At 32.5% G+C, this 16,809-nt stretch overlaps 1 protein-coding gene across 1 annotated transcript in view; it reads left to right on the forward strand.

Annotated features, from left to right (window-relative positions):
- LOC127718035 (low-density lipoprotein receptor-related protein 2-like) overlaps nucleotides 1-16,809 on the forward strand; it is a 178,434-nt gene that overhangs the window by 109,580 nt on the left and 52,045 nt on the right. Inside the window, exons 48-56 of the mRNA XM_052223930.1 lie at nucleotides 4,384-4,494; nucleotides 9,093-9,353; nucleotides 9,617-9,733; nucleotides 11,228-11,350; nucleotides 12,381-12,527; nucleotides 13,818-13,922; nucleotides 14,921-15,049; nucleotides 15,803-16,060; nucleotides 16,568-16,690. Coding sequence (XP_052079890.1) covers nucleotides 4,384-4,494; nucleotides 9,093-9,353; nucleotides 9,617-9,733; nucleotides 11,228-11,350; nucleotides 12,381-12,527; nucleotides 13,818-13,922; nucleotides 14,921-15,049; nucleotides 15,803-16,060; nucleotides 16,568-16,690 — 1,374 coding nt within the window. The remainder of the gene's footprint in view (nucleotides 1-4,383; nucleotides 4,495-9,092; nucleotides 9,354-9,616; nucleotides 9,734-11,227; nucleotides 11,351-12,380; nucleotides 12,528-13,817; nucleotides 13,923-14,920; nucleotides 15,050-15,802; nucleotides 16,061-16,567; nucleotides 16,691-16,809) is intronic.

Below are 16,809 nucleotides of genomic sequence, written 5' to 3' on the forward strand. Positions count from 1 at the left end.
CTTTCTATAGGCTTTGTATTCAAAGATTGGCAAAACCACGAATTCAAATATCCACGAAAATGCAATTTTTCCTCAATCCACGAAAATTGATACCCACGAAAATAAATGAATCCACAGTAGTGACAATCTTATGTTGTTCATTATTTGGAAACTGTTTGTTACTGAATATGTATAATATCAAGGCAGATTTTTATGAGGCATAATCACATGTTACCATTGTAGTGTATTAAATCTCACACAGAAATGGGGTTTCCAAGAAGGAAATATTTTCATTGGAAAAGATTTGTACAGGGAACAATTTTGTATTTTAGTGTGGGTGAAAAACATGTACACTTATCTATGGAACTAGATGGTACAGTTACTTTTAACTAGATGGTACAGTTACTTTTAACTAGATGGTACAGTTACTTTTAACTAGATGGTACAGTTACTTTTAACTAGATGGTACAGTTACTTTTAACTCAGATGGTACAGTTACTTTTAACTAGATGGTACAGTTACTTTTAAGTGGATACCTCTTAGTACGATGTGGTTTACTTTCCCAAGTTGACAATATTCAAGATTATAAAAAGACAGTAATTCTCTCCGGGTACTCTAGCTTTTTCCACCAATAAAACTGACTGCCATGATATTGCCAATATTAATGTTAAACACCATCAATTGATCAATCAATCTAGTACATGTAACTGAAGTGTTGGCTTTTTTTAATCTACATGTATGTACTGTATATGTAAGATAAAATAATGTCCCCTATGAAATATTGTCCATTGGACAAAATTTCATATAAAATATTGTCTGCAGACACTATTTCATAATAAATACTGTCCAGGACAATATTTAATTGTAGAATAGTTTCCTTGTCCATAAACTTTTGTCACTTCCTTCTTGACAATATTTCACGATTAAAAGCTGTTAATGAAAATGTTTCTTAATCTAAGTACCGTAATCGGTCTTGTATAGTTCGCACTAGTACATTGTCCGCACCTCCCTTCTTGCCATGAAATTTCAGGTAAATAAACTTTTTGTAACTGTTAAAAAATGTCTAATGAAACTCCAGTAATTTCAAATCCTGTGTGGTTGTTTGCTGTATTTTCATGGAAAAATCCATTTTCTGTCATCAAATAGAAGTTATAAAAATTCTTGTAAATGATTCTACAGAACACTTAACGAGTGTGAAAATAAGTCAAAATCACAAAAAAAACAATTTTGAAACTAGTGTATGTTTAAAGCGAAAGTTCGAATAGCATGTGCAAATGAAAATAAATACGGTTAGAGCATATGGAAAATCCGTACTTAATAGATATCAGCAGAAGACGACTTTGAAAGTAAAACAGTTCCATCTGTGTGTAAAACAATGTTTAATATATCTTTCACATTAATGTTTGAAGGATCTTAAGCTTAAAAAAGTATACGTATAAAACACCAAAACGGAACAAATAACTGATTACGTTTTGTAGTTTATACATCATAAGCTGGTTCTTGGTTGACTTCTACACTTTTTTGATTCTGTTAAATTCAAGCAGATTCCAGTTTATTTTAATCAATGCAGTGAAAAGAAACGAGAAATTTGTAGTGAAGCATTTGATTTTTGGTGGAAGAAGACTTCAAGTCTTTTGAAAGCCTTTACTGCCGGCTGTAAAATCATTGAACCGTCACCAGGACGTATGCCGTATCCCTTTCTGTGCTTTACAATTTCATATCAACTTCCGTGCCATATCTTGACACCGATCTGCGCATGTGCTCAAATGGGAAATTTAATGGTGCATCTGAAAGTTTCAAAATAATGATAAACAGAATTGTCATATATTCATACAATCCATCTTGAGTTATTGTCAAGTATATACGTTATTGCCTTAATACGTTTCAAGTTTTAGAAGTGATAAAAAACGGGATTTAAATTTTAACAACTGAATAGTCCAGCTCTTTACCGTTATTCTTCATTAAGGTACACACATTATCGAGGCTCGAGTACGGAACCAGTAATTCGTTGCTGTCAATAGTTTTATTTTCATGAAAAATTTCAGAAAAGGGCTGTGTGACTCCTGACAGAAAATGCCATTCCTACCCTCATACTTTTGTGTTAAAATATTGGACAAAAACAAATATGATATATATGGGTCAAGCACTTTAGATGAACAAGTTTGAAATGCTAAAAGAGTCAAGCGCACACATGATTCTGTCAACTGACGGTGCATCGTTTGATGTGTAAAACACCAGCAGATTCACATGTGCGCTTGACTCTAAATTATCACTATAACATAGCAAGGTCATCACCTGACATGACCAGTCAATCCTTGGCCTGACACATATCTACATTGAATATATTTAGAATATTTCAATATATGTTTATTATGAAAAACCCTAGTTTAAGCAAAGTTGACTAAAATCTTGGTGGCCAGTTTTTTTTAAAGTTAACTATCTGCCTTTGATGACAGAAAATTTTCAAGTGAAACTAAATCAATTACTGTTATAATTGCTTGGAGAAATTGCATTGCATCAAGTTGACCATGCTGAGACAAATGTATGGAATTTAGTTAAAGAAAATTTTATTTGAATCAGCAGTATTTGCAGGTTTTTAAGTGAGTTTTGGTTGAGTTATGAGTATTATTATTTTTGGAAGCAATAATGGGACAAAGCAGGCTGGGTTGGTGGGGGCTGCTTTTATTGTAATTCAAGTAACTTTTTATGCATCTTCTTCCACCTCAGAGCAATCAGCTCTTTGATTAAATTTATCAGTATACTTTTATTTTGAATAAAAATTACATGTTAATATGGATTAGGTAAAATTATTAGTTTTGAAAATGATGAGAGCGCCAATGCAAATATCAATAACAAACATGGCAAGACATAAACAAACTACCTCGTGAAATTAAGAAAATTTTCTATTATTTCTTGCTTAGGGCTATTCCATTAAAATGTATGTGGGAGGGTAGGAAGGGAAGTTTAATTATTGAATGTGGGTACTGAGTCTTTTTTCAGTATGCATCTTTTACCATTATGAACAATTATCTAAAAAATGGTTCTTGGTTGTAGGGATATTTTAAAAGTCCCTTCCTACCCTCCGACATCATTTTAATGGAATAGCCCTTATCTTACTCTATAGTCCGCAACCCTGTCTAGCAGGTTCAATTTTGGAGAATAAAACCACGGACTATACAAGCCTTTATTTGGTATGTTTTTCCTGAGAAATCCTCTGCCATGAAATTGTTAGCGTTTCAGGAATTTTTTTATTATTTTTCATGAAAAGTATGTGTATAACCATACATAGCTGAATAAATTAATTAGGCAGTTTTGTTTGTTATAACCAATCAAATAAAATGCTTTAATGATAATTTTATCCAAAATATTAAATATCTATAACCACCCTTTCATGAGACCAAATTTCATGACAATCCATCTATGAAGTATTGTTTTGATTTACACAATATTTAGCCTTGGATATAAGCTCCCTTTAACATGACAAAATTTCATACTATTCATCTTTGAAATATTTTCTGTATATGGAAAAAACTGGATATGGAAATTTGTCCTTCTCTGGCCATTACTGTGGATTCATTTATTTTCGTGGGTACCAATTTTCATGGATTAAGGAAAACTTACATGTTCATGGATATTTAATTTCGTGGTTTTTTACAACGTCTGCATACAAGCCTATAGTAAATATGCCATTCGTTAAACATTTAATTTAGTGGTTAACCTATAACCACGAAATCCACGAAAATTGGTATCCAACGAATAATAATGAATCCACAGTATTTCATACATATGGACAAAATTTCATGATACAGTCATGAAATATTGACTCGGGGACAATATTTCATAGGACAATATTTTGCTTTACATATATAGGGGACTTATAGTGACTGTTTTTTTATTCTCCACCTAGGGGCATTATATTTTTCGGTCTGTGCATGTGTTTGTCCATCCGTCTGACCCGCTTCAGGTTTAAGTTTTGGGCAAGGTAGTTTTTGATGAAGTTGAAGTCCAATCAACTTGAAACTTAGTACACATGTTCCCTATGATATGATCTTTCTAATTTTAATCCAAAATTAGAATTTTTAACCCAATTTCACGGTCCACTGAACATAGAAAATGATAGTGCGAGTGGGGTATTTGTGTACTATGGACACATTCTTGTTTTTTCCTTTCTTGCCCAGTACTTAAAATAACTAGAAAATTGGGTTGTATTTCCTAATCTAGACTCTTTTTCAGGACCCAGATAGAATAAAATTTCAGCATTCTTGACGCTTTCATCAGGATTCATACAATGAGATTTTTTCCTTGCTAAAGTACTATGCAATCTAAATTAATAATTCCTGCGTTCATATCTGGAATTGTTATGTCCTTATTTAGTAATTGCTGAAAAAATAATTGTATTTATAGATGGTGTTTACAGAGCAGAGAAGCATACAGGATCCAATCTGGTCATTATGTCAGAGGGTATCACTAACAGACCTATGGGAATCAACATTTATTCTCCACAAAGACAGAAATGTTTGTATACATATTAGAAACGTTTTCATTAGATTTTATGCCCCACGTACCACAGTAAAGGGTGTATAATTTTTCCTGTCTGTGCATCCATCCCCCGTTAAAAATTGTGATTTAAGGTACTTATAAAGTTGTGGTTACATCATTTTGAAACTTAGTACACATGTTCATTATGATGGGAACTTAAAATATTTGCCAAATTAAGCTAGGTTTTATATGAATTCGGGAGTTACAATGGTCTCTAAAAAAACAGTTTTCCTTGATGAATACAGACAGAAGAACAAGGGTAGGTAAAATCTGCATTTTAAGGTACTTTCAGCTGCCAAAGCGCTATGCTCATTTTAACCCATTTACTCCATGAAGAAGTTTTTGTATATATAAATAAGAAGATGTGATATGAGTGCCAATCAGGGATTCCAAAATTATTTTTAGCCAGCTGGACATTTTATATATTATCCCATAAGACAAAATAAACAAAAGGCAATTATGGTAATCAGTTGCTGAGTTGGCCATCCCAATGATTGACATTAAAAAAAAAAACGATATTAAACTTTCTTTGATTCAAATTGGAAGTTCTGACTTAAACTTTTAAATTGGCAGTGCATCATTCAAAGTGTGCAACATCAGTGTACCTATATCTGCCTTAGACTCTTTATTTGTGCAAAATAACGTTGTCAAAAACTTTACTTTCGTTTTAAATCTAATACTGGATCTTGATCATGGTAAAACATGGACCAGAGACGGATTCTTAAATTCCATGTACGTTTGCAAAGCATGAATGAGTGTAAGTAGCTCTTTCTACGTTATTTCTTAAAGAAAATATTCAAAATAAACGTGAGATAAAGGTATCAATGACATATTAAGCTTTTTTTGAAGATTAGGAGGCATAATTAAATTTCACACCTGCGCACATGTGTACTAGTTCAAACAGAGACATCTCTGGTTCCAACAACGTGGTTATGATGATTTTTCATTTTCACCTTATTAATTTTTTCATCAAATCATATTTCTGATGATTTAAATCTTTTTGACTAAATTAATTAAGAGGCAAACCGCTGAAATGTAAGAAAATAACTTTGAATAGACCGATCAATGTCCGGTTCAAAATAGTTTACCTGTCATCTGAACAAGTGAATTTCAGCTGTTCGACAACTAATTGGCCTAAATTAAAATGAGAAGGTATTAAAGTAGGGGTTGTTTTAATAGTAATTAATGATCATGTCACTTTTATGACAGGAAATGTGTGACTGTTAAAGGCAAAAGGTTGGGTCAAAAAGATCGCGAATTATGTTAAAATGACTGTCTCTTAAGAAAGCCTTGAAAACTAAAAAGTAGATGACCGTTTCATGCTTTGCCCAGTCGGACTTTTACCCGACATTATACAAATGTCCGGAATATATGACTGTTTTGGAAGCCTTGGTGCCAATGAGACAAGATAAGATATTTCAATAAAATGTGGGAAATAAATTTACTTAAACAGAAAAAAACAAACTTTAAAAAACATGGTGATTAAAAGAAAAGAAAAGACATGTTTTAAATGTCACTGCATGACGAGATAGATTAGGCCATAAAAAAAGAATATGTTTGTTCGCCCTAACCCTACCTACCCAGAAAATATTTTTCTACTCAAAATCTTTTTATTGTCATGTGAAAAAGTTTTTTTTTTTAATTAGATAGGCATGAAGACTAAAAGACATCTGACACTTCAATTTCTCTTTGCCGAAAAAAGAAAAGAAAATGCCTTCCTACCTACCCACTGTCTCTACCTTTGGATAGGGTTTAGGCAAACCAACATATTTTTAAGTGTGGCCTTATTTCATCAAGGAATTCATGTCAGATATATATTTTTTATATTCCATACAAATTTAATGAAATTTGATCTAGATTTTCGAATGCAAAATATTTTAATTGTGGTACCAAGTAGAGTCGTTATGGATTTCAGAAAAAGGCTTTATTATGGTGTACAGCCACCAGGCACGGTGTATATTCAGAACGCTTGCTTTCTGATTCAATCAACTGTAACGCTTGCTTCCTGATACGTGTAACGCTTGTCTTCAGATTTTTGTTTACGTCGAAGCAGGAGACACGAAATGAGGATGGACGAAACTACAATTGGATGGTATATGGTGTTCTCTCTTGTATCTCACGGAACATTATAAGAGATATCATTGATAAAAATGAAATGCTTGTCATAAAAAGTTGAAATCAAGTCATAAACGGTCCCATAAACACAACACTGTAAACGATTGAACACAAGAATGCATTTCTTTCGTATGAAACTGTTTAAAACATATTTAAAATTCACAGATTTCAAATCCTCTACTGACTTTCCTTTCATTAATACTGTTCTGTTTCTCGAAAACTCATTTAATCTAACCATACTTGTCAGTTGAAAAAATCATAGGAAACGCTGTCTTTCAGATTGTTTACCTTCAGCGTCATTCTGGGAAACGATTGCTTTCCGATTTTCAGCAAAAGACTTCTTTTAGTTGGAATGATTTTCTAATCATCGTACCACATGCAGACTATAAAGTTTGTTATTGTTTTTCGATATTTATGTATTAACACACACCCTACAACACAGCAGAGGTGACGAAGTCGAATTGGCGCCTGATTTGATCGGTAACAGGTTATTTTACTCCATTAGAATATATCGTAAATATTAAAATGTTCAAATAGGCTCCCATTACATTTAAGTTATTTATTCTTATTATACTTTATGTATTTCTCTTGGTATATAAAAAAAAAAAATACACAAAATATATGAAACACAAAAAAAAAAGTTGATTAAAACGAATTCCCCAAAATTATCACAAACAATAACAAAATATAAAAACTAATCATGTGTTCCGAAAGGGTAAATAATTTCTGCTACTTCGGTGTTTGAATTTCAAGATTTAATTTACACTTTTGCTTGCCGAAAGAAAGATAAAAACATAAAAGGAAAAGAAAGGACTATGGCTCTATCCACAAAAGAGTACACGAAAAAAGATATTAAATATGTCCGCAAAAGATTAATGGATTAATACACTAAATAACTGTTATCTGACCAAAGCTCTGAAAAAATCAACCTGCAATGGTTCAATCACAGTATCACAGCCTATATGTGTGTACTTGCTTATTTTATAAAGAGATGTTGGGTATCTATACCAAAAATATATAAGAAGGTTAACCACAACCTCAGTTATGTTGAACGTAAAGCTATGTATTGTCTTTTGGACACATTTTGGTTATCTACGTTCTCGATGCAAAATTGCGTCATGGACATGCATGAATTATTTGGCATTGGACGTTAATTTATAAGCAACCAACAATCAATCAATCGATGCAAAATTCGACAAAAAAACATGTAAAGCTTGCAAATTTGTTTTTAAAATGCTTGCAACGGCAACATGTAGCACTGAATAACATGTTGATTTAATGGAGAAAAAAATTAAAGAATAATTATATAACCTATATGGATAAACAGGCCCTTACATCTCTCAGAGGGGGACACTCACTATTAAATAGTGGTAGGAATGAGCCGTTGAAATAGACCACTGTTTCAATCTTCCTGATATAATCATGTTAAGGTCGAGAAATTCATATGAAAAATATGACACTCCTACCATAAAGGATTGAAGCCCTCCTCTCGCCTTATAGATAACACAGATATGTCGGTAGTCTTGAATCATTACTAGCTGCAGAACCGTAGCTCTTAGGTCCATGTGATATTTTTTGACAATTTTCACACCATAGATTGTCCGCACAAATCAGAAAATATAATAAGGACCATTATAGTTATGGTTCCGCAGCTAGAAACATTACGTAATGGGAAGATTTTTTGCAATGAAAAAATTTGGACATGCTTAATTACTAGTACTATATTTGACTGAACTTGCACCTCTCAAATCTTAAAGTATGTGTTTCCAGAATCTAAAAGTAAGTGTTGCACATCGATTTTCACGAAAACGTCGAATAATCCCAAAAACATCATTTGCAATCTTATAGTTTGTATGAAAATGATATATCAACCCTATGAAATAAGACTGCGTTGAGAAAGTTTAGTTAATGTGTATGAAAGTTTTTAAATTTGGATATGTTTGGCTGTAAAGTCAATGCAGTTCTGTTGTAAATGAAGTAGCATTCATTTATCATTTGAAGGAACAATAGATTATGAAACTAGATACCTGGTTATTTGTTTTGTTCTGTCAACTTCAATTTCATTGCAGAAAATGTGCATTTCATTATTTTATTTAATATTATAACAACCTACCTTTCTACCCTCTCTATAACAACCTACCTTTCTACCCTCTCTATAACAACCTACCTTTCTACCCTCTCTATAAGTTTCTTTTACAAAATCGGAAAGTAAGCGTTTCCGGAATCGGAAAGCAAGCACTACTGTCAATTAAATCGGAAAGCAAGTGTTCTAAATATACACTGTGCCAGGAAGGTGTCAAAAAGTGTGAACATCTAACAGGAATGGGAGTCAATTATTAGTCCCGGTACCAAGTGAGCAATATTATCTCTTTATAGACTTTAGATTAAAGATGCCTCCAAATTTATCATCTTTTGAAAAAAGATTTGGAAATATTTTTATTCTCAGATTTTTTCTTCAGGCAATACAAACCCTTGTAATGTCACCAATGGAGGATGTAGTCATGGTTGTCACCCAGGGGATGATGGGAAGGCTGAGTGTTCCTGTGGTGATAAAAGTGGATTGATCCTTGGAAACAATGATAGAATGTGTATACCATCTAACCATTCATGTACACCTGACAAATTTGTGTGCGTGAATGGTAAATGTCTGAGTCAGCGATGGGTTTGTGATTCTTCTGATGATTGCAATGACAACTCTGATGAGAATCCCAACTTCTGTGGTAAGTATTCCTCAAATGGTTGCTATGACAACTTCTGTGAGAAAGAGATAAATATTGAAATTAATATCAGCACTTTCTAAAATTGGGTATTAAGCTTCATGAGAGCATGCTTTGCTGTTTGCATTTTCACATCCATTGCACATCTACTTCCTGCTAACTTAATACTTAAAAAGTGGAGGTATCATAAGTGAGCAATAGCTCAAAGTTCAACTTAGTTATAAGATCATTATTATATTATTTTATTATTCATGATGTTTTTTCAGCTAACCATGTTTGTGATCCAACATATTTCCGTTGTAACAATGGCCACTGTATTCCACTAAAATACCTCTGTGACCATGACAACGACTGTGGAGATAACTCAGATGAATTAGATTGCAGTAAGATCTTTTATTTCATTTAACTTATTGTTTTTTTGTGGTTTTGAGGGAAAAGATTGCATGAAAAGCAATCAAAACCATTATGTCACTGGTTTGATAAATATATATTACAGGCCTCTCTTTTTCCAATGAGTGTTCACACATCATAATGCAATTTATGAGTTAACATGGAATTTATTAATCATATATGAGGATCTGGATGGGGGTTCGCATATAGTCTCTATTCTTTATATTTTAGCACCCCATTATTCTCTACTCTTTATTTTTTACCATATTTTTCTCTATTCTATATTTTTTTGGTTCCATTTTTCTGTAGATTTGGCCCATCATTCTCTATTCTGTAAACCCCATCCATATCCCCATACATGCTCATATACTAAGTTTAAATTGATGTGTATGTGTATAACCATACTTTTGTACATATAGATAATAAAATACTTTTGTTGTGCATGGCATATGAATTTATTTGTGTAAAAAAAAAAGGTTCAGCTACAAATTTACCGTTCTGAATAAAGGAAGATAACTCCAAACAAATTTACCATTCAGAACAAAGGAAGATAACTCCAAACAAATTTACCATCCTGAACAGATAACTCCAATTCAAAATATTTTCTAAAGGTGTTATATTGCTTAATACAATTCAAAGTGTCTAGTCACAGCTTATATAGAAAAAAATTGCTACATATTGGGTCAAGAATATTTATACTAAAACAAAAAAAAATAACTTATTGAGATGTTGTTACATCTCAAAAAGACAGCAAGGAATATATTAAATATTACATTTAAAAAAGATAAAAAAAGAGGCTGAAGATGCTAAGGATACATTCAAAACTTATATGTCAAAGAAAAAACTGACTACACCATGGCAGAATAACAATGAACAAGTCCACAAAACTACATAAAAAAACTAACAATTGAGCAACAGGAATCCCATAAAAAAACAAGGGTTAAACTAGGGTGCTGCGAAATGGTAAGCAGTTTCTACTCCACATGTGACACCCGTCCTGTGGCTCGTTCAAATGCAAATGAGCCAAATAAGTCTCATTCTGTGATGTCACAATTAATGAATTTATTAAATATTAGATATTTTGTAGCTTACCCAGAATGTACAAGGTACCAGTTTTAGTGTGCTTAAAAGAGAGTGGTATTGTCTTAATCTATTATATTATTAAATAATTTAATTTTGGATGTAACAAGTCTTCTGATTGGCTGAAAGTGTTTTGTCTATCAGCTCATATACATAATTTTGTCATGTGACATCACCAACGTTTTTTTTTTCAAAATTTACTCCTTAAAAATGGAATTAGAATTAAATTATAAGGAATGACTATAATATTTTTTCTGTCTATCAGAAATAACCCCAAAAATGTAGTGCACACTTTTAAATAACCCACTACATGGTTTATTCGTTATGCACCACATTTTTTATGTTATTTCTTAATAGACATACAATATATTACAGTCATTTCTTAAATTATATCAAATATTTTGTAGCGTACCCAGAATGTACAAGGCACCAGTTTCATTGTGCAAACAAGAGGTGTGTTGACTTACTGATGGTCTGTAATGGTGTTGACAATTGCTTAGATGGAAACAAAACGGATGAAAGTGGCTGTCGTAAGTATATAAAAATAAAAAGATGAGACAAATCTCCACCAGAGACCAAATGGTGTAAAAGTTAGCAACTATATGTCACCTAACGGCCTTCAACAACATTTAAAGCCCATACCCCATGGCAAGCTATAAAAGGCCCCACAATGACAAGTGTAAAACAATTCAAACCAGAAAAACTATTGAAAAAAAATGTATACCTAGATAATGGACCGAAAAGCCATAGCCTGTTTATTGGGTGTTGAGGCCTTGTTTTATTCTAGATTGTTAGTTTGTATATTTCAAAATCTGACTGACTGCAATAATAGAATTATAAAATTAAAAGTACAAGTTTATTCCCCTTTTGCAGTTCCTTACTTTCTAGCAGTTCAAGCTCTGATATCTAATTAACTTCTCTATATAGTTCTGTATATGGAAGCTTGTCCAAATGTCTTGAAGTCTTAAGTAACTCATTGTTTCTTCACCTATATCTTTTGTAATCATAAATCAGATTGAGATCTCACAAAACATGTTTAACCCTGCAGCATTTTTGCGCCTGTACCAAATCAGGAACCTCTGGCCATTGTTTAACTCTTGTATGTTTTTTAATTTTGGTTCATTCATATGTTTAGGAGTTTAGTGTGATGTCTATTTTCTATGAACTAGTACACATTTTTGTTTAGGGGCCAGCTGAAGCTTGCCTCTGGGTGCAGGATTTCTCACTGTGTTGAAGACCCATTTGTGGCCTTGTGCTGTTTTCTGCTCTTTGGTCGGGTTGTTGTCTCTTTGACACATTCCCTGTTTCCATTCTCAATTTTATTTGTCTTTTCCTCTACAAATATTTCTCAGATCAGCAGCTTGACAGTGATGAGTTGTAAAGTGTATGCAGATCTGTCAGACACCTACTTCCTTATTACAATTCACATGTATGTGACTCAATTAAACAGACAATACTTTATTTGTAAATTTGACATTACAACTGAGAGAACATGTGCCCAGGAAATCAAGTGTCCTAAAAACATTATATGTCTATCTATGTGTAACTTTTACATTACAGCTGAGAGAACATGTTCTCCAGGGAAGATCAAATGTCCTAACAATGGTATCTGTTTATCAAGACGTTACCTATGTGATGGTCAGAATGATTGTGGGGACAATAGTGATGAGAATGCAATGTTTTGTGGAGCTCACACTTGCTCACCTCGTAAGTGTATATATCTGCCTTGGGCATTGCATTGGTAGAAAACAATACACCTTATTGCTATTTATTCAAATCCGGATAAGTTCTAAAATTACACAACTTTTCATCCAGTTGAAGCTATCTGGGGCCCTGTTAATCAATGTATTATTCATTAAACTTTTCAAAAAGAAATGTTTAAACCATCGTAAACACTTCAATCAAAGCATTCTTATTACTTGAATTTATAATTTAAAAAAGTGGTTCATAATCCATCAAAGTTTCAAAATGTTTGCTTTCTAAACATTTTCCTTCCTTAGCTCGTTGCTGATGACCTTTGTTTTTGCAAGACTTGACCCAAACAGGAAGTAGATAAGTTTTTTTCTGGATTGGACTAAATAGCGATAAGGTGTATCCTCTTTCCTAGTAGAGTAAATCTGTCCTGGTCATTGGTAGAGAAACAGGTGCATCATGATGACTACTTAAAAGATAACTACATTGCTTAGTGATCGTTTCATTGATTTTTTTTTCAACTTTTCACAGGTTTACGCATCAACTTAAGGGCATACGATATAGTTTTGATCCTGTAATGAAATTTTGATGAAAATTTGCATATTGGCTATTTTTTACCTGATTAAATCAAATATGCAATAAAAGATATACCATCATGTGCTACTTTTTGAGTAAATTGAGGTTGAAATTTCAGATATTTCCTCAAAACTTGGATTTGTGGACATATTTTTCCTTTCGACAGAAATACATAATTTTTTTGTTTTAAAAGATAAACACAAGCTGTTTTTTGTTAAATTATTTGTAATTTCTGTTTTATTTAAATGTTCTATAAATTTGTACATTTTATTTTCACAAATAACTCATATTTTTCAAATGTTCACGAATGAAGAAAAAAAACGTCATTTTTTGCTGTATAGTTATCAAATTCAAAATTATTGCACTATTGACTTTTTCATGAAAATTGGTACACATAATCTTCATTCGTAATCAAACCAAATGTCATTTTAAAAAAGAAGGGTCCATGAACTCGTTTTCAAGTTAAATCAGTTTGAATGATAAAAATCAGTCGAAAACTGCATCTTTTCCCGATAAGTCACAGTTTGAAGTCGCGAAAATAACAATTTACGTTAGCAACGTCATTACTTCCCCTGTTATTGTATCATATGCCCTTAAAACACTTTCTTTACTTAATATCTTGATCCAAATATGGCCCTTTTAATTTGCAGCAATCACTCATTTGATCTCCCAAGAAAAATTTAAACTTTACAGCTATGATAGTAATTGTGCCATCCATTTATTTTACAGAAGACTTCCATTGTGTTGTAACACAGAAATGTATTCCCAAGTCCTGGGTTTGTGATGGTGATAATGATTGTGGAGAAAATGAAGATGAACAGCCTGGATGTAACAGTAAGGAAATTATATACTCTGAATTCATTTATTTTCGTGGATTGGTGAAAAATTGTACTTTAGTGGATATTTGACTTCACAGTTTTGCCAAAGTCTGACTACAATCCTTTATAAATGTTAGATTTAGTTGAACATTGAAATTCGTGGTTTACCTATAATTGTGAAATCCATGAACATTGGTACCCAACAAATAATGAATTTCACAGTAAACAGATGTAGCACTAGTAATATTTTACTATCACTGTAAAATAATTTTGGAAGTTTTTCTGAGAGTTACTGGTTAACCTCTGTCTGTAAGAGTATGAAGGTAAAATAAATTAGAGTAGGTATTACCCAGGAATTCTGTTTGAAAGAAGGCGATGTGGTCTAATTGCCAATAAGACAACTATCCTTCAGAGTCCCAATGATGTGGATGTAAGCAACTAAAGTTCACTGTACAGACTTCAAAAATGAGGGGCCTGATGGGTTATTTTCGTTCTTCGTGATCGGTGCATTTTCGCTATCGTGATCCGTTTTTCTACAGATTTATTTTTTTTTATATTTTCTTGATCCGTGATCATGGAAATTTATTTTCGGTGAATCGTGATTGACAAAAAAATCAGCTCGTGAATCGTGATGAGACCCCCCCATCAGGCCCCTCAAAAATGAGCAGAACCAGTGCTGTATACTATAGTCAGCTATTAAAGACCACTGACATAACAAAATGAGTCCAGTATGTTTTTTTTTAGTGATTTAGTAGACAATGAAGAAGATGGTTGATGATACCTTGATCCTTGCATCTGTAAAAGCAGACATAGGGCAGACAGGCAACTATTGATAAGACGCAGCTTAAACTTGACTTTTAACAATTAAAAATTACAGATACCATGAATGATATAATTTTTTGGTAGAACTTTCACAAATTCATTGATACGATTTCTGTGATTTTCAGATCCCAGAATGAATCGGAATGGTACATAGTTCATGCATGTTTATTAGAAATTTCCTTTAATTTTCAGACCCGAGTATGAACCAGACTTGTACAGAGTTTAGATGTGCCAATGGAAAATGTATTAGTCCAAAGTTTGTATGTGATGGAGATGATGATTGTGGTGACAAAAGTGACGAATCAGATCAACTCAAATGTGGTAGGTCAGAGGTCAAAGTGCATATATTAATTACATTGAATTACAGCAAGTATATATCAGATTTAGTCAAATGTGGTTGTTCAGAGGTTAAAGTGCATACATTATATAGGTTGTGGTGACAGAAAGGATTTTCCAGATTTACTCAAATTTTGGAGGTCAGAGGTTAGGTCTCAAAAGTATATTTTGACCTATCTGTCCTTAATCAATTATTTTGATTTTCGGATTGTAAATCAAATATAAGATATGAAATTGTAAACTTACTTACATATATGGTCATATATGTTTAAAGGAAGATTTTGAAGTCACTAAGTCTTAGGTAAAAGTCATCTTTCCAAAAAAAGATAACTAAAATTTGTGCAGAAAAGTGGTTTCCAGAGCAAATCAAATATTTTTTTGGGGGAGGGGGAGGTGGGCACAACTATTATGTGAGCTTGCTCAACAAAGATTCTTTAATTGAAGTAACATGTTTTGAAAAAGTATGGTATTTTTAAAGAGCTTTTTGTTCGTAATGGTTTTTGCTTGTATCCTTTATATATAAAGCTTATGTTTTTTTAAGCCTTGACCATTTGCAATGAAATTTGGAATCTTAAACCAAATACGTTGAAAGATGTTTCAAAACAATAGTTATTGTTTTCTTACCAAACAATTGCATATTGCATTTTTAACATTGATGTTTTTTCCATTTATGTTTATAAAAAAGAATATTTTTATTATCTAATTTCTTTACGACTCTGAAAGCTGAATTTATTTCAGGCAAAAGAAGATGTCCAAAAACTACATTTACATGTAAGTCTAACAAGAAGATAGGAAGATATGCTTGTATAGACAGGAGGCTAATTTGTGATGGCATTAAAAATTGTCATGAGGGCGAAGATGAACTTCAAAACTGTCCAATACGCACATGTCGTCCTGATCAGTACAGATGTGACAATGGTATATGTATCCCACAATCCTTTGCTTGTGACCATGACAACGACTGTGGTGATGGCTCAGATGAGAAGAAAAACTGTGGTAAATTATTATCTTAAAACATCAAGTAACAATTTTTTTTTTAAGCGATTCTGTACAATGAAAATTTTTAAATGGATGAAAAGAGGTAAAAATTTCAATTAATAAACATTAACATTCAGAGAACTCGTCAACTAGCAATTAGAGAATAAATCATTTAATTAACAAGGCTGAGTGGCATTTATTTTATTTTTAGGTACAGGTGTGACAATCACAGGGTATTGTAAATTCAGAAATTAATGAGTGCATTTATTATTGCAAAACCCTAACTAGTGGCAGAAATGTGAGATCTAATTTATGCCATTAACCAATGTGAGGCAATATGACAAACGAAACTCACCTACTGAAATTATGAATGCATGTTTTTATTATTGCATTCCTGATACTGTAGCATTTTTCACATTAACAAAAGCTTCACAATAATTTCTAAATTTGCAGTACGTATTTATTTTTAAACATATGTACGAATGTCAGGCCATGATAAATGCATATAAAAATTTATGTTTTAAGAGTATCCACAGTGTGGTAAAGGAAGGTACACATGTGACAATAAGCAGTGTATTTACTCCCAGAATGTTTGTGATGGATTTCCTGATTGTGCTGATGGCTCTGATGAAAAACATGAAAGATGCTGTAAGTAACACGCTAATCCAGCTTCATTCCTTTTTTTGGCGGGAATAAGGAAGGTGTAAATAAGATGAATGATGATATCCTAGCTAATCTTTTATAGATATTTTTCAGTATCATAACAT

This window comes from Mytilus californianus, unplaced genomic scaffold (genome assembly GCF_021869535.1).
Source record: "Mytilus californianus isolate M0D057914Y unplaced genomic scaffold, xbMytCali1.0.p SCAF_10, whole genome shotgun sequence".
Classification (NCBI taxonomy): domain Eukaryota; kingdom Metazoa; phylum Mollusca; class Bivalvia; order Mytilida; family Mytilidae; genus Mytilus; species Mytilus californianus.